This window comes from Stenella coeruleoalba (assembly GCF_951394435.1).
Source record: "Stenella coeruleoalba genome assembly, chromosome: 9".
Classification (NCBI taxonomy): domain Eukaryota; kingdom Metazoa; phylum Chordata; class Mammalia; order Artiodactyla; family Delphinidae; genus Stenella; species Stenella coeruleoalba.
In genome coordinates, this window is record NC_137155.1 from 82,868,036 (window position 1) to 82,894,992 (window position 26,957).

The 26,957-nt window shown below is 40.1% G+C and overlaps 1 protein-coding gene across 2 annotated transcripts in view; it reads right to left on the reverse strand.

Annotated features, from left to right (window-relative positions):
* The window catches only part of UBE2H (ubiquitin conjugating enzyme E2 H), a 98,138-nt gene that overhangs the window by 51,579 nt on the left and 19,602 nt on the right, over positions 1-26,957 (reverse strand). Inside the window, exon 1 of one of the 2 annotated variants that reach the window (XM_079932656.1) lies at positions 22,354-22,950. The exons of the other annotated variant lie outside the window; for it this stretch is intronic. Within the exon in view, the coding sequence (XP_079788782.1) occupies positions 22,354-22,379 (26 nt within the window). The 5' untranslated portion in view covers positions 22,380-22,950. Of the gene's footprint in view, positions 1-22,353; positions 22,951-26,957 lie in introns of those variants that run through there. 2 annotated transcript variants of the gene reach the window in all.

The window sequence follows — 26,957 nt, forward strand, 5'->3', positions numbered from 1 at the left end:
CGTATAATTTCCCCAGAGATGAATTCCCCACAGTCAGGTGGCCATCTGCAAAATCCTAACGGAAACGTCTATTTAAAACACATTCTACCTCCCCTTCTGGGCTACTTAACCAAGCCATCCACAGTGCAGAGCAAAGTGCATCATGAAGCAGCTTCTCAGTAAGAAGCTAATACTGCTTTATGGAGTATCTATGCAGTGTATTTGTAATCATGTTTCCAGTGTTCTTCTCTTCTCAGAAAATCCTTGAGAATTTTACTTCTTTTATTCATTTTAAATATAGCAGACCAGGTTTTACCCTAACACCTGACATGCAGACTACAATGCCACTCAATGAAAATAGAATTAAGCTAAGTGTTTGATAATCCCTATCCACAGATATTCTAATCAAGGCATATGTGAGTCTTTCACAGTAAGCAGTGACATTTTAAAGGAAATATTTTCTTTGCCAGTCTCCAAGTGAAATATAGTACATTACAAATGCAAGGTGATGTATGAAAATTAATAAATACCATGAAAATTAACAAATACCAAGCAGTGGTACCCATTTAGTAGATGAAGATTATGGAAGAGTGAAAAACAGTGGATCACAGAAATGAGAAGCAGATCTTAGATATATGGTCATAGTCTTAAAAAAAAAAAAAAGAACAATCAACACACCTTGAAGTCATGGAACTACTGATGGAAAGACCCAGGTCCGCGACCCAGGCCATGGCTCTTCTTCCTTTCCTTCTCTGCACTGGCTAATTACGAGTTTGTGTCTCTAGAGACCAATGATTCCTCATCGTAATTTTATGACTTCAATAATCTCAAGGAAAATTTCTTACAGCAAGCTCTTTAAAATTCAAATATAAATGCCTGTAAACCCAGAACAAAGGGGGAAAGATAACAATTGGCTTGCCCTTATAAATCACTGCTCTGTAAGCCCTGGTCTCAGTGCCTCCTCACTCCCTAGTTCTTTCCCAGAACATGAATGACCAATGCCTGCCATTCCCTTTACTACTCCATGTTCATTAGGCAGAGTAGATGTCAAATGTTAATAACAACCCTGATTTCATAAAAAGTATAAGGGGGAAGTGAGCAGCACAGACTCAGGCTTTTTTAAAGCAATACATGTACAAAGGAATAAGTGGCAGGTTCAAGATCACTGTCAAGATTTTATACTGAAAAAAGCACAACTACAGATGAATACACTGGATAGGATGCTAAATTAAAGCACAATCCACCATGTAGAGAACTCTGCATTCCACAACAAACGAATATGCTTTTATTCAATTGGGCCAGTTTCTATTACCCATTTGGAAGACTTATGAGAGGTAACATAGCAAGTATCTGTTGGAAATTTAATAAAGGCTTGGCTAAACAGTATAAAAAAGGATTAAAAAGTAATCTAAAGTGATACAGAAAATAGCAGTGTCTTCTTGATTGAAATTCTGCTTAAAAACTATATCCAAGGGTAGTTGGTAGGCAAATACTCTATCTGATATGTTCAAGTAGCCATTATAAGCTGCCTTCATTTATTACCTTTATAAATAATTAGGATAAAAAAATGGGATAAAAAATTACCAGAAACTTTAAATGTTGCTTTAAAAAAAAAAGTCCATAAGGAAAATAAGCGAAAGAAATAATATTTTAAAATAGAAAAAAAAAGTTTCTTTTAAAGAAACATCCTACCCTAAGAAAAACAACCCCAATGTGACTGAGTTAAGTAGAAAACCCTGGAAAGTCAAGAGATGTGGGGTGAAAGTGGACTGTAAACTAGGTGTGCAATGTGATACAACAAGGGAGGTTGCAGCTATTTTAAGCATCATACAAGTAACAGGTGACAGAGCTGAGAAAGGAAGCTTTCTTCCTATGTTAGTAAACTTGCTAGCTCAAGACCAACAGAAATGATTAATACATACTAAGAAATGGGTTGTCAGGTACAATTAAGAGACATGGGAGTGATAAATATGTGATAAGCTAGCCTAATAATTTAAAGTAAACAGAAGTTTGAGATTTAAATATACACACACAATAAAGTGAATAAAGGCTGTATTGTTATGAGTTATGGTTAAGACGTTAAAAAATCAAGGTTCTCACTAGGAGTGTTTCCTGAATAATTAAACAATGAGGGGGAAAAAATTGGTTATTTAGCAAAACAAGAGAATATAAACCTAGACATACACAACAGTGGGTATATATATAGTAAGAAAATTTGGCATTGAAAAGGTGACAAAACTATTAGGTTTCCCTCTCCCATGTCTGTACCATGGGGAGAAGTAGGATTGATAGGCTCAGGTGCCACTAAGTGAGACAAACAGTTTGCTGACGGCACAGTCACAGGGCAAGAGTGCAGTTCTGAGAACGCCTTACAGTACAGCTAAATAACCTCATCTGGTGAAGCACTGAGTTCTAGGTTTTTAAAAAATTGTCTTTTAAAATGTGTGTGGGGCATAAAGCAGCCTCCCCATTCCCTTAACGCTCTAATCCCACTGCCCAGATATTATTATTGTCTATATTAATGTTTATATATACACACATTAACATCATCATGTACACCCAGACAGACAGGTGTAAACTCTTCTGTAAACACCTTTCTTCAGGTTATATATGGAGGACCTCTTTATTAGTACACATAGATCTAAGCTCCCGTAAAAAAAATGCCTGTGCAATGTCCATGTACCATAAGTTAAATAACTAAGCATCCATTAGTGAGCAGGTAGGTTGCTGTTAGTGTTTTGCTATTACACGGTTACAATGAACATCTCAGTATGCGTATCTTGCTGTACTTTTTTTTTTTTTTTTTGCGCGGTACGCGGGCCTCTCACTGTTGTGGCCTCTCCCGTTGCGGAGCACAGGCTCCGGACGCACAGGCTCAGCGGCCATGGCTCACGGGCCCAGCCGCTCCGCGGCATGTGGGATCCTCCCAGACCGGGGCACGAACCCGTGTCCCCTGCATTGGCAGGCGGACTCTCTACCACTGCGCCACCAGGGAAGCCCCTTGCTGTACTTTTGATAGTGCCTAAATGTCTTTCAAAAAGGGTGCATACAGTCACTTTCTAACCACTGTCATATGAGCCAACCTGTTTTCCTCATACTCTCAACAATATTGGCAATTAAAGCTTTTCCCACTCTGCTGACCTTCCTTCTTGCCTCTCCAACACAACACCTGATTGTGAAGGTGGCCCTCCAAGATTCATGAACAAAAACACACTAGGATATGAAGCCCTTTTCACTAACTATCTCAAAGACAAAGCTAGCCAATTAAATCTCACTTAACTCATCGAATAGGTTAACTCCAGAACCTGGACAGAAAAAGCTGAAAACAAGGAAAGTTTAGTCTGACATGGCATCACTCAATTAAATGACAGGAGTAGTATCTTACCTACTTCTCTAAATGCTTAAATCTTTTATACGTCTAAACTTATGCCCCAACTAGGATGTGAAGTTAATTTCTTATTTCTTGGGTGAATCTGATATTTTAAATAGTTCTCTTTAGACCAAACCTGGGTTTCAGGCCCAGCTCCACCACTTTCTAGGTAAGTAGCCTAGGGTCTAACTACTCAAGGTGGCAAACTTGTTAGAAATGCAGAAACTGGGTCCCATTCCAGACTAACTGAACCGGTATCTGCACTTTAAAAATATTTGCCATTAATTTGTGTGCACATAAAAGTTTGAGAAGCACCAGCCTAGAGCAAGTGAATGTTCTCTAAGGCTTGCTTTTCCCGCCTGTACAAAAGTGGAGATAATCATATTTATGCACAGGGTAGTTGAAGGTTAATAGGTGCCAAATACTTACCAAGCCTCTACAAAGAGATGTTAGTGTCATACATATATTACTTCATTTAATCCTCTCAATGCCTATCATGCAGGTACTTCTTCCACTATAAAGATGAAGGTATGTCCAGTCTGTGACGCCTTCCAAGGTAAGTGGTAGAGCTGCTACTCATTGTCTACCTACTCAGGATTCTGCTCCCCATTAAGCCCAATAGTGCTTAAGCAACCTGGGCAGAGAAAGGCACAAAATGGATGAGAAGGGAAGGAAAGTAGTCTTGCACCTAACAAAAATCCAAACAATAGTTTTTAAAAATATATAGTTTTTAAAAATATAGATTTATTTATTTGTTTATGGCTGCACTGGGTCTTTGTTGCTGTGTGTGGGCTTTCTCTAGCTGCAGCGAGCCGGGGCTACTCTTCGTCACGGTGCGCAGGCTTCTCATTGTGGTGGCTTCTCTTGTTGCAGAGCATGGGCTCTAGACATGCGGGCTTCAGTAGTTGTGGCACGTGGGGTCAGTAGTTGTGGCACGTGGGCTCAGGAGCGCAGGCTCAGCAGTTGTGACGCACGGGCTTAGTTCTTCCGTGGCATGTGGGATCTTCCCGGACCAGGGCTCAAACCCATGTCCCCTGCATTGGCAGGCAGATTCTTAACCACTGCGCCACCAGGGAAGCCCCCAAAATATAGTTTCTTTGTTTGTTTTTTAATTAATTAATTTATTTATTTTATTTTTGGCTGTGTTGGGTCTTCGTTTCTGTGCGAGGGCTTTCCCTAGTTGCGGCGAGCGGGGGCCACTCTTCATCGCGGTGCGCTGGCCTCTCACTGTCGCGGCCTCTCTTGTTGCAGAGCACAGGCTCCAGACGTGCAGGCTCAGTAGTTGTGGCTCATGGGCCCAGTTGCTCCGCGGCATGTGGGATCTTCCCAGACCAGGGCTTGAACCCGTGTCCCCTGCATTGGCAGGCAGATTCTCAACCACTGTGCCACCAGGGAAGCCCCAAAATATAGTTTTTTAAATAGTATTTTAAAGTTACCTCAATCATTATAATTCAAAATTCATGAGTACAAAACAAAATGTACTCATACAAGTTTAAATCAGCTATGCTTATCCTGAATTGGTTTTCAGATGAGGATATCATATTAAATTAATAATATTTATCTCAAGAGTTGTGCTGAAATAGTAGATCAACCAGCAGAAAATAATGACAGTCAGTAAGACTAAGTGAAAATGCTCAGTATGATATAGAAGGCTTATCTGGCTGTACTATAGGCTCCCTAGGGATAGAAACTTAGGCATAAAAAGGAACTTCCTATGAGTGTTTGGCCAATTGTAGGCTATGTTTCACAGAAGACTGAAATTCTCAGTTCTCTTTCAATCGTTATTTGTGAAAATTCACTTTCCAGAAAGGAATATGCAAAAAGAAAACTTAGAATCACAAGTTCTAACAAATAACCAAGTTCTAGTTCCAAACAAATCTTAACCTATGTGAATCACTGTATCAACAGTTGTCTTATTTCACTCATCCGAGCCCATAATATGACCGACACAGTACATTCATGGCCCATTCTTCCTTTGTTTCTAGCTACACTGGTCTTTCATTTCCTGAAACACAAGCTCTTGCCCTCCTCAGGGCCTTTGCAATGGCTACTTCTGGCTAGCCCTGACTTCTTTACTTCTACAGATAGCTTGCTTCTTCTTATCCTTTATGGTGTGTCTTAAATGCCACTTCCTCAGCAATCTTTCTTATCACCTGAAGTACATACCCCAACAGACCCCCAACTATTCTCTACTTCAGCCCACTGTCTGTTTCCTTGTATGTCTTACCACAGTACTATTTTGTCTGTTTACATCCTCCCTCACCTCCAGAAAATCTAAGTTCCAAGATGGCAGGGAACCTTATCTCACTTATTCTTTGTCTGGCTTATGGTCGGTGCTCAACAAACACTGGTTAAAGTGAATTATGTAAATGGGTGCCAGGCACCATGCTAGACAGTGGGATCAGCCCTCAGACAGCTCAAGTTCTTATGGGGAAACAGACAGGCAACCAACTACCAAACGGTGAAATAAATGAGTGTTATGATAAGGGTTACCCAGAGGTGCGAAGGAGGTATACAGAGGATGCTCCAAACCCAGGAGGGTGGGGAAGGGAGAGGGTGTTTTCAGGAGGTAACGTTGCCAGCTGAACCCAAGGGGAGATTAGCCTTTTGCTCTCAGCAGCTACAATGAAGTTTTCTCCAAACACAAGAAATAAGAAGGCCCTCAAACTTCAACTCAAGATCAACACATAATGACTAGTAAGAGAGGGGTGCAAGCCATCTAAAAGAGAAAGCCTGGTTTGCCACAAAACAAGATTCAAGCAGAGCCAGAAAGAATGCATTCATACATGTAAAGAAACAAGGTATTCAACAGCAATGGTCTCCCCTGCAAGCACTGAAGAAGAATTAAAAAAGAGAAAGGCTGGCAGGGGCCAGTGAAGCAACTAGGCAGGAGAGGAGGAGCCTTTGCTCATAGATGAGTTTTTTGGTCACAAGGGATCTCCCTGTTATGAGACAGTGGTATCGTATCATCTGATCGTGACAAGCCATTATACATTTGATTTAGCTTTTGTTCTGATTCCTTCTCAGATAACCTTCTCTAATTATGGTATGGGCTCCTGGCTATGCCTAGGAGAGAACACACTGAAAATTATATACTAGCTTTCCAATTTCAGACTCATGAGCTCGGTTAATCTGAAGCCAGGGAAGTGGATCTGCTCTTAGTTCACCAATTAAAGACTTGGGGGGTGGGGAAGTCACCCTCCCAACAAAGCATGAGGTTAGCCTGACTTCAAACAGAGTTAAGGAAAAGGATTTAAGGGAAATGTTTGAGGTGAATCTGACTGATATGGAAGGTGAGGGAAGAGGGACATGCCAAGGATGATTCCAAGGTTTTAGGCTTCAGTTATTTGGGGATGGTGATACCATTCAGCAAGACAGCATCAGCAGTAAGAGAGGGCATTAGACTTGTAGAAGATGTCCCATTTAGGACATGTTGAATCTGTGGTCTCTGAAGGCCAGGTAATTGAAGATATCCAGTAAGCATTTGCCTATCCAAGACTGGAACTCAAGAGATATGGAATTTTTAAAATTTGGAGACACTTGTATTTGGGCACCAATAGATGAAATCACCCAAGAAAGGCATGGCAGCTACCAAAAGATGAGGAACCTGAGTAAATCCATTATTTAAAGGATGGAAGAAAAGAAACCGGCAAGGTAGGCTGTGAAATAGAGAAAGGCACCTATAATTGTCCTAAATATTTGTTAGGTTATCTTTCAACGTCAGATTTCTACAAAGCACATCTGCACAGAGAAAGTAAAAGAAAAAGAAAAACAATCTTACAGTAAAGTTACTGAGAAAGACACAAAAGTTCTTTCAGAATACCATAATATGGCTTCCTGGAACAGGAAGGAAATCAATGAGATACACCCTACTGACTTCTTACTAGGACTCCAAAAAGTGAAATAAAGCTGGTTGAAAGGAACAAAGAATTTTCTTTTGGGACCTACTTTAAATGTTTAAATCTTGCCAAAAGTTCAAAGTCCATGATGCTAACCACCTTTGGATGAATGTTCAAGGCAGATATAAAAGCTCCACTGTGCATTTTAATGACTAACACTGGTTTTGAGAGACTTTACTGGCCATTTATAAATTTATACTCCGTGACAAACCAAACTTTCATCCCCTAAGAGATCTATGATATAGCACAGTACTATTCTCCCCAACAGTGTCACTGAGTTGGTAGCTGATTTGGAAGAGCCACTGGAAAGGTTACTGTCATCAAGAACCATTTATTGGGCTTCCCTGGCGGCACAGTGGTTAAGAATCCACCCTGCCAAAGCAGGGAACGCAGGTTCGAGCCCTGGTCCGGGAAGATCCCACATGCTGCGGAGCAACTAAGCCCGTGCACCACAACTACTGGGCCTGCACTCTAGAGCCCGCGTGCCACAACAATTGAAGCCGGCGCGCCTAGAGCCCATGCTCTGCAACAAAGAGAAGCCACCACAATGAGAAGCCTGCACACCACAACACAGCCACAACTAGAGAAAGCCTGCATGCAGTAACGAAGACCCAACACAGCCAAAACTAAATAAATTTAAAAAAAAAAGAAGAACCGCTTAAGTCTTTTTTTTTTTTAAACAAAGCCACGTGCTAAAAATTGAGCTGTACGACATTTTCTACCCTATCATAGTTTACAACTTTGCTAGGGAAGACCAAATTACTCCATAAAAAATCTGGAACTTCAATATAAGTTGCAAACTTAAGTGCCGAACAGTGGTACAATAGGTCAGATGAGGGAGTAATCACTAAAGACTTGATTGTATAAGAAGAAAATGGGATGTGAGCCAGATTTGCGGAAAGGCAGGACAGTCAAGAGAAGAGCAATGTGAGGTTACAGTAGTGTTGCAAGCAGGGTACAGACACGAGCAGAGGGACAGATACAGGAACTGTGTTAGAAACCAGCTGAACAGTTTTTGTTTTGTTTTTTAATAAGAGATTCACGTAGCCAAGCCATAGTAAACAAGGCCAGAGAAGCCAACAAGAGGCAAGATGGTTGAGCGCCAGGCTACGGAATTCTGCACGTTATCGTATGAACAGTATATGGCACAGGTGAGCAGTGGATGCAAAGCAAGATCTGGGGAAATCCATCTGGCGACTGCACGCAGAAGAGGCAATAGGTGTCAAGACTGTGGCGGGGCACACATTCGTCAAAACTCATCAAGCTGTACATCTGAAACTGCTACATTTTGTTGTGCGTAAGTTATACATCCATAAGGCTAGTTTTTAGAAAATAAAGGACAAAAGTACAGTCAGGAATGAGACAAGTATTAAAAGTACCGGCTGTAAGATTTTAAACATTTAGTGGCTGAGGTGAATTTGGCAGTGTGCTGAAGCCAACTGATTATATGCATCTCTTCCCAACTTCAAGTTCAGTGACCTCACCATCTGTAGTCTGAAATCAGGCATGGTGGAGTATATTTATACCTCAAAAATCAGTAAATGCTACAAATCAGGGCTTTATCCCCCCATAGGTGGTTGTTCAGCATTCACCAGCACACCACTGTGTCATTTCTACACAAGGTCTCGTATGAATATGGCACTAAATGAAGTGACAACATTTTCTTCTAATTCAAAATAATGACATAGTTCTGAAGCACCAATTCTTAATCTTAACCATCGACAGATGGTTACTAAAAAAGTATAAGATTTAAGAGCCTAACATTTATTTAGTTTCAAGAACTAAAGCACGCCTATGAATAAGAAACCTTTGTCTGCATCTCTCAATCAAGGTTTTCTAGCTATTATGCGGTTCCCCTGGGACTAACATCAATTGATGATAATAATACACAAAAAAATTCCAGCATCCACTCCATTATAGTAAAGGCTAATTGCATGGGCCTATTATTGGAATATGCTTTCCTAGTTCAAACTAGCTGCATTTCAATAGAGTAAAGAGGGTTTTCTGGAGAAACCCTACTGTGAAAAGATGAACTTTGTCTTAACAACTTTAGTTTCAAAAACTATTCACTTATAGATGCCTATTTCACATCTCTGAAGCAAAATGGCTCATTTGTTATGTAGATTACTAAGCAGTCATTTAAGAATAAAGAGCTTTCTTCTTTAGAGGCTCCAGCTAACTATCTGCATAAACTCAATCTCAAAACCAGCCAAGTGTACTCTAAATATGACAGCAAATAATTGTTTGAACCTTTCTGATTTGACTGCAGAGAAATACAAATGTGCACCTCCTCCCCATTTTCCAACCCACCTTCCAGAGGGGCCAACTTGGAGTTCCTCCCAAGAAATGGTGCCTTTATAGAACTTTTAGGTCACTATCTGCAAAGCTAAGAAATCGGGGTACTAAAGGAGGGGGGGGTACAGCAAAGGGTACAGCATGATGGTAACTTCACCACAGCAGGTAAGCCCTTAACTAACAGACTTAAGTTTTGTTTCAAAATTTCTTAAAACTCAGAATGTAATTTCTCACAAATAAAAGCCAATTTAACTCATATCTGAAGTACACTATTTTATTTGGATTGTTAATCCTCATCTATATCAATATTTCTGTTAGAAAGTACCAATGCATCCAGAGTTGTACACTGAGATGCTAACATCATCATCATTTGAACTTCGCTGCATCTAGAGCCCCTCTCTCAGAAGAAGGGAAATAAGACATTAGAAGAATCATCATGAAGAACTCTGAAATGGAAGGAACAGGGAGAAAATGTCAGGTGGGAGAAATGACTGGAAATGCAAAGAAGAAATATACATGTAGAAGAATCAACAGGACATGAACATCCGCTGCCCCTACTGCTAACTGGGTGGGGATAGTGGGCAGTAGGTATTCATCAGACATGCATACATTCTTTGAAGCACCACTGCTCTAGGGAATGAGCTGCCAGGCCATGAAGAACATGTAAGGGGACAGTTCTAAGCCCCAGGCCTGTCCACTGTGCATTCTTCGTACCACAGACCCTAGCCCAAGGATCTTTTCCTTTTGCCACTTTCCTTAGGCTTTTAATTCCCCTGGAAGAGCAGAAATAAGAACCCCCCCACTAAAAGGAAAGAAAAATGTACATGTGTCCCCACCTCTTTATTAATGAATATTTACCACTCTTCAAAATGTCCAAACCCAGATGTACAAGAAGCTAGGGGCAAAGGTATAAAAGACTCAGTATATATCCTCCAAGGGGCAGCTTGAAAGAGGTGGGAGTTGGAGCCACAAGCACAGCTGATAATAAAGTGGTAACGGCTCATCTGAGGGGAAAATAAAGGGTGCTATTAAAATAGGTAGAAGGCAGGAAAAGCATCTAAGGCAAATATGGAGATGGGGTGTTTGAGAAAGATGCAAAGCCTAAGGTGAAAACTAAAGAATAAACCAAAGTTAGCCAGAAGAAGAGAAAGGAACTATGTAGAACAGTTAGGAACTGTCTTCTGAGAAGGCTGGCGTACTGCAGGGTGGGTGCAGCACCACATCTCAGACTGTCAAGTAAGGAGGCAATACCTCTCTATTGAATTGACTTTTATACTAAGGTTAGGCTTTAAACCACAGAGACTAAAGAACAACTGAGGGGTTTTAAGCAGGAAGTGGCATGATCAAATGTACTAAAAACAGGATCACTCTAGCAGCAAAACGAGAGGCAGACTGGAAGGAGACAGAGGCTAGACATAGGGAGCTCTGAAGTTGAGAGATGATTTGCAACAGTCCACGTATATGATGAGTGCCTGAATAAAGAAGTGGTGGTAGGGATGGAGAGAAGGGGAGAGAGTAGAGATTTCAAAGGGGCAGAATAAAGAGGATGAGGGAGGAGTTAAGGGAATATCTATGTTTCCCACTTGGGTAACAGATGAGTGAACACATAAAAAGACTACAGTCTGATTTTGAAGGCTACAGTACTAAAATCAGTATCAGACATGTTAAGGGGCTTGTTGGGATATTCTTGGAGAGAAGTTGGAAGGCAGGCAGCTATACTAATTTAGAGATTGGGAAACAATTCAACTGAAGATGTGTATATATGAATCATTTTATGGTAAAGGAAGTGTTATGTGAAAAGAAGAATGAGGATAAAGCCCATGGGAAAACCAACCTTTAATAAATCTACATTAGCCTATAGAGAGAGATGTAGGACCAAGGTAGGGCTTTACAATGAGATAGAACTGAATATGTTTCTTTAGTCCAGGGGTGCACAAACTATGGCCCATCGTCTGTTATTATAAATACAATTTTATTGTACCAGGCCAAGCCCATCCATTTGTGAATTGTTGATGGTGGCTTCTGTGCTGCAATAGCAGAGTTGAGCAGAGCTGCAAAAAAGACTGTGTGGCCCACAAAGCCTAAAATATTTACTTTTTGGCCCTTGGACAAAAGTCCATCCCTACTTCCTACCTCAGTTTCTCCACTTGAAAAACAAAAAGTCCATTATATTTATATTTAAATGCAACAAAAACTTAAAAGGCTCATGAAAGTTGTTAGTATCAAAGCCTTTCATCAACCAATGTATTTCCAATTAAAATCAAGGTTTTAAAGTATACAAAAATTTACAACATATAATTTGAGAATACTGTAGTATTTAAATTCCGAGGCAATTTACTGATTTACATGACTACAAAATAAAGGGAATCCCAAACTTTACCTTATACCCAATTCAGAATGTTACACCACAGTCTACTCCAGAAAATATTCACCACTACAAAAACCTTTGGTAACAGAAGAGATGGCCCACGAAGGAGAATAAATCATCACCGTCTCCATCACCACTGCCATCATTTCCAGAACACCTTCCATGTCCAGATACTATGCTGAGCACCTAATGCTTTGTCTCATTCTAACCCTACAATGACAGTACCCATCCATTTTACAGATGAGGAAACTCAGCCTTAGAAAGGTTAAGGCTCATCTCAGGTCACCTAGTAGAGAGTGGGTGGGAGAACCAGTAACTAGTGCAGTCACAATCAGAACCAGGTCTGACCTCAGAGGCTCCACACTTATCCTCAACCCCATACTTTATAGTTTGTTACCTACACCAAGGGAGATAACATCTGTAAAGGGACAAACGGAACCTGGAAACAACTAGGAACACATATCTGCTTCTCTTACTCCCTTGGAACTCAAAGCAGGTCTTAGAACCCAGGTTGGTATCACAGCGTAAAGAAGGTGAAGCATATCGATTGTCCCAAGGGGCTCTGGCCTTGGAACCATAACCAGGTACAACACTTGTTGCCAGCAGACAATGTATTCTGAGTTCCAAACCACCACCTCACAAATGAACTTTTTAAACAACTCCCTCTCTAAACTGAGGGCAGCCAACACAAGAAATAAAAAGATCTTAGTAAATCAGATATTACAGTAATGTACTCTAAGAGGTAATACAATACACTTAGTGGAAAGAACACGGGTGTTCACTTCAAACCGACCCAGGTTTGAATTCTGGTTTCAACACCAGCCTTATGACAGTAAATTACGTATCTTCTCTGAGTCCACTCCCTCCAGGAAATAAGACCACCCCCTCCTTGCCACGTGGTCTGGGGAAATACCAGTACTACAGTGTGAGTTTAGTGGCTCAGAGTCAGAGAGCCTGAGTTTATCACCCAGCTCTGCAACTTAGTTGGCATGAGACTGGAGCCTAAACCTCAGGTTTCTCATCTGTGAAACAGGAAAAATGACAATAGGATCTACTTATTGGGGTTTTTTGAGGATTAAGCAAGATATCCAAAGTGCTAAAGCACAAGGCCTGGCACACAGTAAACACTCAAAAAACCTTTTTATCAGTTTAAGTTACAGACCAAATGACAAGTCAACTTCCAACCCTCCTAGAACAGATCTTTAAGGGAAGCAACATCTTTCCCTGAGGATATGAAATTAACTTTTACAGCTTTATAGGAGTAGTAGTAGAAAAACATTCCCTCCACCCGAAAAAAAAAAAAACGGTGGCTTGGCTCCATTTTGTTAATGTCGGGAAGTTTTCTTCATCTCTTGCCTCAAACCTTAAAATAAATATTAAATAATACTATTGGTGCTTTCAGGCAGGCAACGCCCTTAACCTTTAAACAGAACAAGACTCTTTCCCCCCACATATGGTTTTCAGAAAGCCAGGAAGAAACACTGGAAAGGCATCTGTTTAGAAGCAGAACTTTAACTCTTTGTAAAACAGCCTGCCTGCACCTGTGGCCAAAGCAGAAGCAAACAGGCTAAGTGGCCCACGACCCCAGTCTGCCTGTCTTTCAAAAGGACTCCCCCTGCCCCCAACACGCAGTCACCTTTAAGTCCCACCCCCAACTCAAAAGCCATAATAGTACTGAGTTCCACAGATTTTTCTTTCAATCATTAGCTCAAGATACAGAAATAGATCACAGGCAATGCAAAGACATTCTATAATAAAAAAAATTCCTTGTCCTTTACAAGCCTTGTAAGTCCATGCAACTAAAATGTGTCTTTCACACCAAGTTCAATTATTAATGACAAGAAATCCATAAAACACTCTGACTCTCAGAAAGCTTTCTCAAATGCACTTTACATTTTCAAATGGCTTATATTCCTGCACCTGTTCATTTTTCTTCAAATGACTTTACCGATTTTTTTATAGGCAGATAATCACATTTATTTAGTCCAGAACTCTCATACTCTAAACACAAAGTTTCGATGGGCACTATAACTGGCTTAACGTAGAAATCCTCTGCCATTAAATATATCCAGTTCCAAAGGGATCTAAAAAAAATAGGAAAACAGTCTTCAGATATGACACTGGCTTTACCTACTACAGAAATCAACATGCTTAGCTTGGGCTTCCCTGGTGGCGCAGTGGTTGAGAATCCACCTGCCAATGCAGGGGACACGGGTTCGAGCCCTGGTCCGGGAAGATCCCATATGCCGCAGAGCAACTAAGCCCACGCGCCACAACTACTGAGCCTCTGCTCTAGAGCTCGCAAGCCACAACTACTGAGCCTGCATGCCACAACTACTGAGCCTGCATGCCACAACTACTGAAGCCCGCGTGCCTAGAGCCTGCGCACCGCAACAAGAGAAGCCACTGCAACGAGAAGTCCGCGCACCACAACAAAGAGTAGCCCCCGCTCACCGCAACTAGAGAAAGCCCGTGTGCAGCAATGAAGACCAAATGCAGCCATAAATAAATAAATAAATAAATTTATTAAAAAAAGAAAATGCTCAGCTTATACAGACCTCAACAGATTTGGTTAAATTTCTCAGCCATTTGCTATAGAATATGCACAGTGATCAATGTCCTGGGCTTTCCTCTCATTTTTTCAAAACCATTTATCTATGTTCAACTTCTAACAGAATTTTTTAAAAAGGGAAATCCTCACCAAAAATCAAACCCGGGAACAGAGCCGTCCTCTCCAGCACTATGCAACAGTCTAGTTCAGATTATAAACTTCACTTTTGTTTTGAAAGCTAAGAAGTAGCTTTTCTGTTTTAGATTTCATTCCTGGGGAAATGGAAATAGATGCAAGTCTTCAAGGTTATACAGTACACACAGAGAACATCCTATCCACTTGCCTAACATACTCCTAGCATGCTCACAGTTAATGGCCAAACCACCTGCAAAAGTCTCATTTGCTCAGTCTCACATGTTGCTCACGAATTCAAGATTATGCTGTTTCATTTTGTTTATTTTAGAACAGTCACCTTGTATCCAAATGACCCAGCCTACTTCTGCTGCCAAGATGTTAACATGTATTACATTTGCTAGAGGCGGTAAGTAAATACAACAGACCTAGCTCCTACCCCGAGGACAGACCCTCATATCCCTACTCCTTCCCCACCTGTAACTGTGTGTGTATGTGTGTTGGAGGCTGGGTGGGTGATTAAGAGATGATGAGGCTGAGAGAATCAACACTGTGGGAGGTTCTGAGAGGAAAGGACACAGGCAGGATGACTGGGCAACACAAACTTCTAGTTCTTTTAATCCCAGGCATGGTCCTCTCCATTAGAGCTCTCCCTGGATTAAGTCCTATACTAATAAAAAGCCCTTTTAGAGATCTCATGGAGGGAACCGGGTATTTTTAGGGTATCAAGCAGCTAGGAAAGACAACTAAGACTTTGAACTGTAAGGTTTAGAAAAGTTCGTTTAAGAATCTACTTGCAAATGATTTTCCTAAATTAAAAATAATATCTATGCAGTACTCAGTGTTGCCCCAGCAACTCAATGAACATACCTCTGAACACTCTCCTTAAAACTAACACAAGTGTGAGATCTGTTACAAGTGCTGACTGTTCTGTGCTAGATGTTTAACATTCATTCTTTTAAGGCAGGGAGTTTTTCAAAATACTGTAACTCTCTCCAACCTGGTCTCTAAAATCGCTTCCATTTAAATTAGGTGCTGGGAGGCCTCAACTTCCATGCCTTAAAGCAAGACAAATACTCCCATGAAAAAGAACTGGCAGCCGAGGAATGCCAAAAGCGACAAGGACCCCCAAAAGACCTCTCAGATCACCTATACACACACACATACACACAGAGCTGGCTGACAAAAAGCACTCAAGCTTCCTAAAGAAGTTCTTTCAACTATACAATATTTGCTATGATGTAGCGAAAGACATGAAGACTGAAAATTCCTTACAAAAGGCATTGTCCAAAACCACAAATTCTTAAAATTACCATCTCTGTGCAAACCTATACCTATTTGATAACAGAAATAAAATACTGTGAAGACCATCTGCTGTCCCACTTAAAACCAAGGAGCATGGATGAGAGCAAATGCATCATGTGCTACGCTATAATTATTTCTATTTTGGAAAGCAAGTGACCAACTCCAGTTCGAAGGAAAAAATATCAATTTCTATCATCTTTCTGTTTCAAATGGGCAATAATAAATAAGAGACAAGCTAGAGCATGAGGGGGTGGAGCCTCAGGCACTCCAGGATCATGACGAGTTGCAGCAGGGACAGGGGAGGATGGGGGCGTCAGCTGCTTCTTCTAGACACTAGGGAATGCAGCTGGACCTGGATCCAAAGCAGGCTCTCCATTATCGACTAGGGCTGGAGGACAACACCTGGCTGGAAGACCGAGCAGAGTGCAGAAGGCTGGCCACCCTGTGTCGTTGGATTGGAGAATTTAACCCATTTACACGTAAGCCGTGTGCCTGACAGAGTCTTGGTGCTCCAGTCGGGTGTGAGGCCTGAGCCTCTGAGGTGGGAGAGCCAAGTTAAGGACACTGGACCACCAGAGACCTCCTGGCCCCATGTAATATCAAGCGATGGGAACTCTCCCAGAGATCTCTGTCTCAATGCTAAGACCCAGTGCCACTCAATGACCAGCAAGTCCACTGCTGGACACCTCATGACAAACAACTAGCAAGACCGGAACACAACCGCACCCATTAGCAGAGAGGCTGCCCCAAATCATAATAAGTTCACAGACACCCCAAAACACACCACCAGATGCAGTCCTGCCCACCAGAAAGATCCAGGCTCATCCACCAGAACACAGGCACCAGTCCCCTCCACCAGGAAGCCTACACAACCCGGTGAAGCAACCTTACCCACTGGGGGCGGACACCAAAAACAACAGAACTACAAACCTGCAGCCTGCAAAAAGGAGACCCCAAACACAGTAAGTTAAGCAAAGTGAGAAGACAGAGAAATACACAGCAGATGAAGCAGCAAGGTAAAAACCCACCAGACCAAACAAATGAAGAGGAAATAGGCAGTCTACCTGAAAACGAATTCAGAGTAATGATAGTAAAGATGATCCAAAATCTTGGAAATAGAATGGAGAAAATACAAGAAACGTTTAACAAGGACCTAGAAGAACTCAGGAGCAAACAAACAATGATGAACAACACAATAAATGAAATTAAAAATTCTCTAGAAGCAGTAAACAGCAGAATAACTAAGGCAGAAGAATGGATAAATGATCTGGAAGATAAAATATGTAAATAACTACCACAGAGCAGAATAAAGAAAAAAGAATGAAAAGAAATGAGGACAGTCCCAGAGACCTCTGGGACAACATTAAACGCACCAACATTCCAATTACAGGGGTCCCAGAAGAAGAGAAAAAGAAAGGGACTGAGAAAATATTTGAAGAGATTATACTTGAAAACTTCCCTAATACAGGAAAGGAAATAGTCAAGTCCAGGAAGCACAGAGAGCCCCATACAGGATAAATCCAAGGAGAAACACACCAAGACACATATTAATCAAATTATCAAAAATTAAATACAAAGAAAAAATATTAAAAGCAGCAAGGGAAAAGCAACAATAACATACAAGGGAGTCCCCATAAGGTTAACAGCTGATCTTTCAGCAGAAACTCTGCAAGCCAGAAGGGAGTGGCAGGACATATTTAAAGTGATGAAAGGGAAAAACCTACAATCAAGATTACTCTACCCAGCAAGGATCTCATTCAGATTCGATGGAGAAATTAAAACCTTTAGAGACAAGCAAAAGCTAAGAGAATCCAGCACCACCAAACCAGCTTTACAACAAAGGTTAAAGGAACTTCTCGAGGCAGGAAACACAAGAGAAGGAAAAGACCTACAATAACAAACCCAAAACAATTAAGAAAATGGTAATAGGAACATACATATCGATAATTACCTTAAATGTAAATGGATTAAATGCTCCAACCAAAAGACACAGACTGGCTGAATGGATACAAAAACAAAACCTGTGTATATGCTGTCTACAAGAGATCCACTTCAGACCTAGGGACACATAAAGACTCAAAGTGAGCGGATGGAAAAAGATATTCCATGAAAATGGAAATCAAAAGAAAGCTGGAGTAGCAATTCTCATATCAAACACAACAGACTTTAAAATAAAGACTATTACAAGAGACAAAGAAGAACACTACATAATGATCAATCCAAGAAGAAGATATAACAATTGGAAATATTTATGCGCCAACATAGGAGCACCTCAATACATAAGGCAAATGCTAACAACCATAAAAGGGGAAATCAACAGTAACACAATAGTAGGGGACTTTAACACCCCACTTTCACCAATGGACAGATCATCCAAAATGAAAATAAATAAGGAAACACAAGCTTTAAATGACACATTAAACAACATGGACTTGACTGATATTTATAGGACATTCCATCCAAAAACAACAGAGTACACTTTCTTCTCAAGTGCTCATGGGAACATTCCCCAGGATAGATCATATCTTGGGTCACAAATCAAGCCTTGGTAAATTTAAGAAAACTGAAATCATATCAAGCATCTTTTCCAACCACAACACTATGAGACTAGAAATCAATTACAGGAAAAAAACTGTAAAAAATACAAACACATGGAGGTTAAACAATACGCTACTAAATAACCAGGAGATCACTGAAGAAATCAAAGAGGAAATCAAAATATACCTAGAAACAAATGACAACAAAAACACAACACAAAACCTATGGGATGCAGCAAAAGCAGTTCTAAGTGGGAAGTTTATAGCAATACAATCCTACCTCAAGAAACAAGAAAAATCTCAAATAAACAACCTAAACTTACACCTAAAGCAATTAGAGAAAGATGAACCAAAAAACCCCAAAGTTAGCAGAAGGAAAGAAATCATAAAGATCAGATCAGAAATAAATGAAAAAGAAATGAAGGAAACAATAGCAAAGATCAAGAAAACTAAAAGCTGGTTCTTTGAGAAGATAAACAAAATTGATAAACCATTAGCCAGACTCACCAAGAAAAAAAGGGAGAAGACTCAAATCAACAGAATTAGAAATGAAAAAGGAGAAGTAACAAATGACACTGCAGAAATACAAAGGATCATGAGATTACTACAAGCAACTATATGCCAATAAAATGGACAACCTGGAAGAAATGGACAAATTCTTAGAAAAGCACAACCTTCCAAGACTGAACCAGGAAGAAATAGAAAATATAAACAGACCAATCACAAGCACTGAAATTGAAACTGTGATTAAAAATCTTCCAACAAACAAAAGCCTCAGACCAGATGGCTTCACAGGCGAACTCTATCAAACATTTAGAGAAGAGCTAACACCTATCCTTCTCAAACTCTTCCAAAATACAGCAGAGGGAGGAACACTCCCAAACTCATTCTACGAGGCCACCATCACCCTGATATCAAAACCAGACCAAGATGCCACAAAAAAAGAAAACTACAGGCCAATATCACTGATGAACACAGATGCAAAAATCCTCAACAAAATACTAGCAAACAGAATCCAACAGCACATTAAAAGGATCATACACCATGATCAAGTGGGGTTTATCCCAGGAATGCAAGGATTCTTCAACATATACAAATCAATCAACGTAATACACCACATTAACAAACTGAAGGAGAAAAACCATATGATCATCTCAACAGATGCAGAAAAATCTTTTGACAAAATTCAACACCCATTTATGATTAAAAAACCCTCCAGAAAGTAGGCATAGAGGGAACTTTCCTCAACATAATAAAGGCCACATATGACAAACCCACAGCTAACATCGTTCTCAATGGTGAAAAACTGAAACCATTTCCACTAAGATCAGGAACAAGACAAGGCTGCCCACTCTCACCACTCTTATTCAACATAGTTTTAGAAGTTTTAGCCACAGCAATCAAAGAAGAAAAAGAAATAAAAGGAATACAAATCGGAAACAAGTAAAACTGTCACTGTTTGCAGATGACATAATACTATACATAGAGAATCTTAAAGATGCTACCAGAAAACTACTAGAGCTAATCAATGAATTTGGTAAAGTAGCAGGATACAAAATTAATGCACAGAAATCTCTTGCATTCCTATACACTAATGATGAAAAATCTCAAAGAGAAACTAAGGAAACACTCCCATTTACCATTGGAACAAAAAGAATAAAATATCTAGGAATAAACCTACCTAAGGAGACAAAAGACCTGTATGCAGAAAATTATAAGACACTGATGAAAGAAATCAAAGATGATACAAACAGATGGAGAGATATACCATGTTCTTGGATTGGAAGAATCAACACTGTGAAAATGACTCTACTACCCAAAGCAATCTACAGATTCAATGCAATCCCTATCAAACTACCAATGGCATTTTTCACAGAACTAGAGCAAAAAATTCCACAATTTGTATGTAAACACAAAGACCCCAAATAGCCAAAGCAATCCTGAGAAAGAAAAATGGAGCTGGAGGAATCAGGCTCCCTGACTTCACACTATACTACAAAGCTACAGTAATCAAGACAGTATGGTACTGGCACAAAAACAGAAATATAGATCAATGGAACAGGAGAGAAAGCCCAGATATAAACCCACACACATATGGTCACCTTATCTTTGAGAAAGGAGGCAAGAATATACAATGAAGAAAAGATAGCCTCTTCAGTAAGTGATGCTGCGAAAAGTGGAAAGCTACATGTAAAAGAAATGAAATTAGAACACTCCCTAACACCATACACAAAAATAAACTCAAAATGGATTAAAGACCTAAATGTAAGGCCAGACACTTTCAAACTCTTAGAGGAAAACATAGGCAGAACACCCCATGACATAAATCACAGCAAGATCCTTTCTGACCCACCTCCTAGAGAAATGGAAATAAAAACAAAAGCAAACAAATGGGACCTAATGAAACTAAAAGCTTTTGCACAGCAAAGGAAACCATAAACAAGACAAAAAGACAACCTTCAGAATGGGAGAAAATATTTGCAAACGAAGCAACTGACAAAGGATTAATCTCCAAAATATACAAGCAGCTCATGCAGCTCAGTATCAAAAAAAAAAAAAAACAAAACCCAATCCAAAAACAGGTAGAAGACCTAAACAGACATTTCTCCACAGAAGACATACAGATTGCCAACAAACACATGAAAGGATGCTCAACATCACTCATCATTAGAGAAATGCAAATCAAAACTACAATGAGGTATCACCTCACACCGGTCAGAATGGCCATCATCAAAAAAATCTACAAACAATAAATGCTGGCGAGGGTGTGGAGAAAAGGAAACCCTCTTGCACTGTGGGTGGGAATGTAAATTGATACAGCCACTATGGAGAACAGCATGCAGGTTCCTTAAAAAACTAAAAATAGAACTACCATATGACCCAGCAATCCCACTACTGGGCATATACCCTGAGAAAACCATAATTCAAAAGGAGTCATGTACCACAATGTTCATTGCAGCACTATTTACAATAGCCAGGACATGGAAGCAACCTAAGTGTCCATTGACACATGAATGGATAAAGAAGGTGGGGCACAAATATCTACAATGGAACTTTACTCAGCCATAAAAAGAAACGAAATTGAGTTATCTGTAGTGAGATGGATGGATCTAGAGTCTGTCATACAGAATAAGTAAGTCAGAAAGAGAAAAACAAATACCATATGCTAACCCATATATATGGAATCTAAAAAAAAAAAAAAAAAATGTGGTTCTGGAGAACCTAAGGGCAGGACAGGAATAAAGGTGCAGACATAGAGAATGGACTCGAGGACACGGGGAGGGGGAAGGGTAAGCTGGGAAGAAGTGAGAGAGTGGCATAGACATATATACACCACCAAATGTAAAATAGATAGCTGGTGGGAAGCAGCCACATAGCACAGGGAGATCAGCTCCGTGCTTTGTGACCACCTAGAGGGGTAGGATAAGGAGGGTGGGAGGGAGACGCAAGAGGGAGGAGTTATCGGGATATATGTATACATATAGCTGATTCACTTTGTTATACAGCAGAAACTAACACAACATTGTAAAGCAATTATACTCCAATAAAGATCTTAAAAAAAAAAAGAGACAAGCTAATGAGTTTGAAACTGAAATTAAAACAAAAACTAGATTAACTTTTAAAATACACAAATTCATTTCTAGACTTAAAAAAATCTCCTGCTAATACCCTGCGCTTAAAACTTTCACCAGTGACTATGGATGCCTGCAGTACTTAACTCCTTCAGCCTGCCCATACGTCTGCAGATTCTCCTCTGCCTCTCCCTTGGCCTCCCAATGCTGGGACTCTATGCACAGTCATTAACACTAAGTTCTTTGAATGATGTGGTTTTACAGCTCTATTCCTTTGCCTAGTTCCCTCCTCTCCACGTGTAATGTCCTTCAACTGTTATGTGCTGTCTGAAAATGCCTACTCACCTTTCAAGACCAAGGTCAAGCTTCATCCCTCGCAACAAAAATACCCAAGTGGGCTGCAAATTGCCCCTTCCTGTGTCCCTCTGCTACTCATAGATCGACAAAGTTCACCTCTCTCTCCTAGAACAGAGAAGCCATGTCTCACTTGTCTTGGTAGCATCTGTCCTGCTTTGCAGAAGGTCTGACAGAGAAAAGGCACTCAAAATATTTGATTAGAAACAGGCTGAGAAAACATTAGGATACCATATCACATTCATTAGACTGGCAAACATTAGAAAGCTAGACAAGTGCTGGTGTGGATATGAGTAAACAGAAAGTCTCACATGCTGCTGAAACGTAAAGCCTGGTACGACCACTTCGAAGAGTAATGTTTTCATCTCTAGCAAAGCTGAAGATGTGCACCATTAAGACCAGCAATTCTACTTCAGGTTAAATACACTGGGCCATTATTTGTCAAAAGTAGAGCATGATTAGCATTTTTTCAGAGAGATATCTCAAGGGTGTATGCCTAAACTTTTTTTCAGAGTAAATATTATTATAAAAGTAAAATTTCTGTGTGTGTGTGTGTGTGTGTGTGTGTGTGTGTGTGTGTGTATATATATATATATATGGTATGTGTGTATATATATATATATATATATATATATGCTGTGTCTCACTGTAAAGTATATTTCTTATTGTGTCCAATGAACAAAAAAGTCTAAAAACACTGTCATAGAGAAACACATATGCGCTCAAAAAGACATTCATAAATGTTCTTTACAGCACTATATATAATGGTGAAAATCAGGAAATAACCTAAATGAAAATTAACAAAATGGATAAGTAAAATATGGTATATGCATGTAACTTTTACAAACGAATTAAAAATGAGTTACAAATGGAGACCACCAGAGATGCATGGCTCCCCCTGACCATCACGACAGCAATAAGAGTACCAACAAGAATGATGATTAGTAATAAACGGTATAATGGAAAAAAAAATGAGTTACAAATGAAGTAGATCTACTTTTATCAACATCAAATCTCAAAAGTAATACTGAACTAAAATGTATGCTATCATTTATTTAACCATGCAAGACAATGCTACATATTTATGGATATGTACATATATAAGAAAGTCTTTTAAAATGATTGGAAAGATAACTCAACATAGTAGCTACCTCTATTTCATAAGCGAGGGAAGGAAGTAGAATCTGGGAGTATTTCACAGGGGGATTCAATGTAACTTCAGGTCTTACTTCTTTTTAAAAATGAATTCTCTGAAGCAAATAAGGCAATATGTTAAGACCTGACAAAACCTCTTTTACTATCATTATCTTACTCCTCATATTTGTTGTGGTGCTCAAAATAATTCGTCATTTTAAAAACATTCTAAATGAGTAAATAACTAGAATAAATCAAAAGAAAAAAAAAGTAATCTTGCAAATGTCCTGGTGTCTATAGCTCCAAATCAATACGTACACATTTTTCTTTAAAGCTAACATTTGAAATGCTTACATATCAGACACTGTGTTAAGCTCTAGGTACACAGTCTCACTTAATTGATTCAACAGCCTCTGTGGCAGCCACTATCATTTTTCTATTAGGATGACTATATCACTGCCTCTGGTCTTTAATCTTGAGGGTCCAATTGTATTTACCATTCCACATTTTCTGAGGGCAGAAAAATGGATTAATCTATTTTTAAAAGATTTTAATATAGATTCAAATCAAAAGGGTTTCTTCTGCTCAATTTTCAGTTAATCCAAAGAATCTATTCCAAAATCACATCCAGCTGAAATTTTACTAAAATGTATCCTACCTTTGCAGTTTGTGTAAAAAAAAAATACATATACAATGAATGCTAATCTAGGCTCCATTTGGTCACCTTGCTTTAAAAAATCAATTCAATGAATATGGGGGTACACTTCAAGTTAATTCTATGTAAACTGCTAAATTTTTTAAAAAATTTATTTATTTCATTTATTTTACTTTTGGCTGTGTTGGGTCTTCATTGCTGCACGCGGGCTTTCTCTAGTTGCGGCGAGCGGGGGCTACTCTTTGCTGAGGTGCGCGGGCTTCTCATTGCAGTGGCTTCTCTTGTTGCAGAGCCTGGGCTCTAGGCATGTAGGCTTCAGTAGTTGTGGCTCGTGGGCTCTAGAGCACAGGCTCAGTAGTTGTGGCGCACGGGCTTAGCTGCTCTGCGGCATGTGGGATCTTCCCGGACCAGGGCTCGAACTCGCGTCCCCTGCATTGGCAGATGGATTCTTAACCACTGCGCCACCAGGGAAGCCCTAAGTGCTGAATTTTTAAAAGATGTGCAGCTGTAACAGCTAATTTAAACTCTAATTTAAAAGCTGAGCTTAGGGGCTTCTCTGGTGGCGCAGTGGTTGAGAGTCCGCCTGCCGATGCAGGGGACACGAGTTCGTGCCTCGATCTGGGAAGATCCCACATGCCGCGGAGAGGCTAGGCCCGTGAGCCATGGCCGCTGAGCCTACGCTTCCAGAGCCTGTGCTCCACAACGGGAGAGGCCACAACAGTGAGAGGCCTGCGTATCACGAAAAGAAAAAAAAAAAGTATATGCATTTCAAAATACTATCTTTTTTTTTTTTTTTTAATTTATTTATTTATTTATTTTTGGCTGTGTTGGGTCTTCGTTTCTGTGCGAGGGCTTTCTCTAGTTGCGGCAAGCAGGGGCCACTCTTCATCGCGGTGCGCGGGCCTCTCACTATCGCGGCCTCTCGTTTCGGAGCACAGGCTCCAGACGCGCAGGCTCAGTAGTTGTGGCTCATGGGCCCAGTTACTCTGCGGCATGTGGGATCTTCCCAGACCAGGGTTCGAACCCATGTCCCCTGCATTGGCAGGCAGATTCTCAACCACTGCACCATCAGGGAAGCCCCTCAAAATACTATCTTAATCATTCTTATATAACTTGCCATAAAATCCATGTATTCCCTTCTACTAACACCATTAAAATCCTGCCAATCCATGACCAGATTTCAACAACCTATGTGAGTAAATTCTTTACCAAGAGTCCTTCTTTGGTTGACTAAAGATGAGAGATCATACCTCCAGCAAATAACAGGTGTGGCCCTACTGGTTCCAGAGTGTCCATTAGATGATAAAAAGCAACAAGACTCTACTGGTTCCAGAGTGTCCATTAGATGATAAAAAGCAACAAGACTCAGCCTGTTCACCTTACAGCAACCCACGTAATCATGGTCACACACACTGCACTCTAGTACATACATACTTACAGTGACAAATAATTTACAACCTCTGATCCTTTCATCAGTCTAAGCCACCAACCACCTGCCATCCCCACAGGTACCTTTTTGCTTACTTACCTCCTGTCTCTATGAAATTCAGCTTCCTCCAGAAGCCTTCTTGAATAGACTCAACTCCTTACTTTTCCAAGCTCCTACCCTCTTTTTAAACTTTTTTTTTTTTAATTATTTTTGGCTGCATTGGGTCTTCGTTGCTACGTGCAGGCCTTCTCTAGTTGCAGTGAGTGAGGGCTGCTCTTCGTTGTGGTGCGTGGGCTTCTCATTGTGGTGGCTTCTTTTGTTGAGGAGCATGGGCTCTAGGCACGTAGGTTTCAGTAGCTGTGGCACGCGGGCTCAGTAGTTGTGGCTTGCGGGCTCTAGAGCGCAGGCTCAGTAGTTGTGGTGCATGGGCTTAGTTGCTCCGTGGCACGTGGGATCTTCCCGGACCAGGGTTCGAACCCGTGTCCCCTGCACTGGCAGGCGGATTCTTAACCACTGCACCACCAGGGAAGCCTTAAACTTATTTTTAAGGATGCCTTTGTTATTTATTTGTACAGTATCTTTTAATCTTCGTATTATGGTCTTATTCTTTTTTTTATAGAATTAAACAGAGGCACAAGGTTAATAATAGAACCCAGTAACTTATCATTTACTAGACCTATTCAAGAGAACAGAAAAAGCTCTAAAGATGAAGAAATGAGCATCTGTACCTCCCAGGTCCTGATAAAACCATGCAGAATAAATATTAACAGCGTTCAGATTCAGAATAACAGACGCCAAAAGTGAACTTGTGAATTCCTCAAGCTTCAGTAAAGTATTAATAGATTTAAAATTTTTTTAATCAAAAGAATTTAAAAAAATTTATTTCTGCTACTCTTCTTCATTCATTTTCTAAGAGCCACACAGTAAAACCTTCCAAAGCCTGCTTTACAACAGAAATGGGAATAACTCAATACTCACCATTATGGTCCATCAACAATATGATTAAATAGAAAAACAAAAAACATTACATATAAAAAAACCCCAAATTTATATCATATTCTACGTTTTATCTTAAAAGCCTGAATTCCAGCATTAGAGTCTAGTCTTCCAGCTTGGAATAAAGATAACTGCTTTATGAATGGAATATTCTGACAATGGGCCCACTGTCAACTGCCCATAGTCAACTCAGTGCCTGACAAAAACATTTAATGCAGCATATACTGTAGCCCAAGAAGTAAACTGCTATCCAATGTGTTTCCTCCTCATCTCCACACAACAAGCACTACCTTATTTCATCACATCTACGACACACCAAGAAAGAAAACAGCTGACAATCAAACCGACTCACGACCAATTCTAAGACTTCTCAGTTTCAAA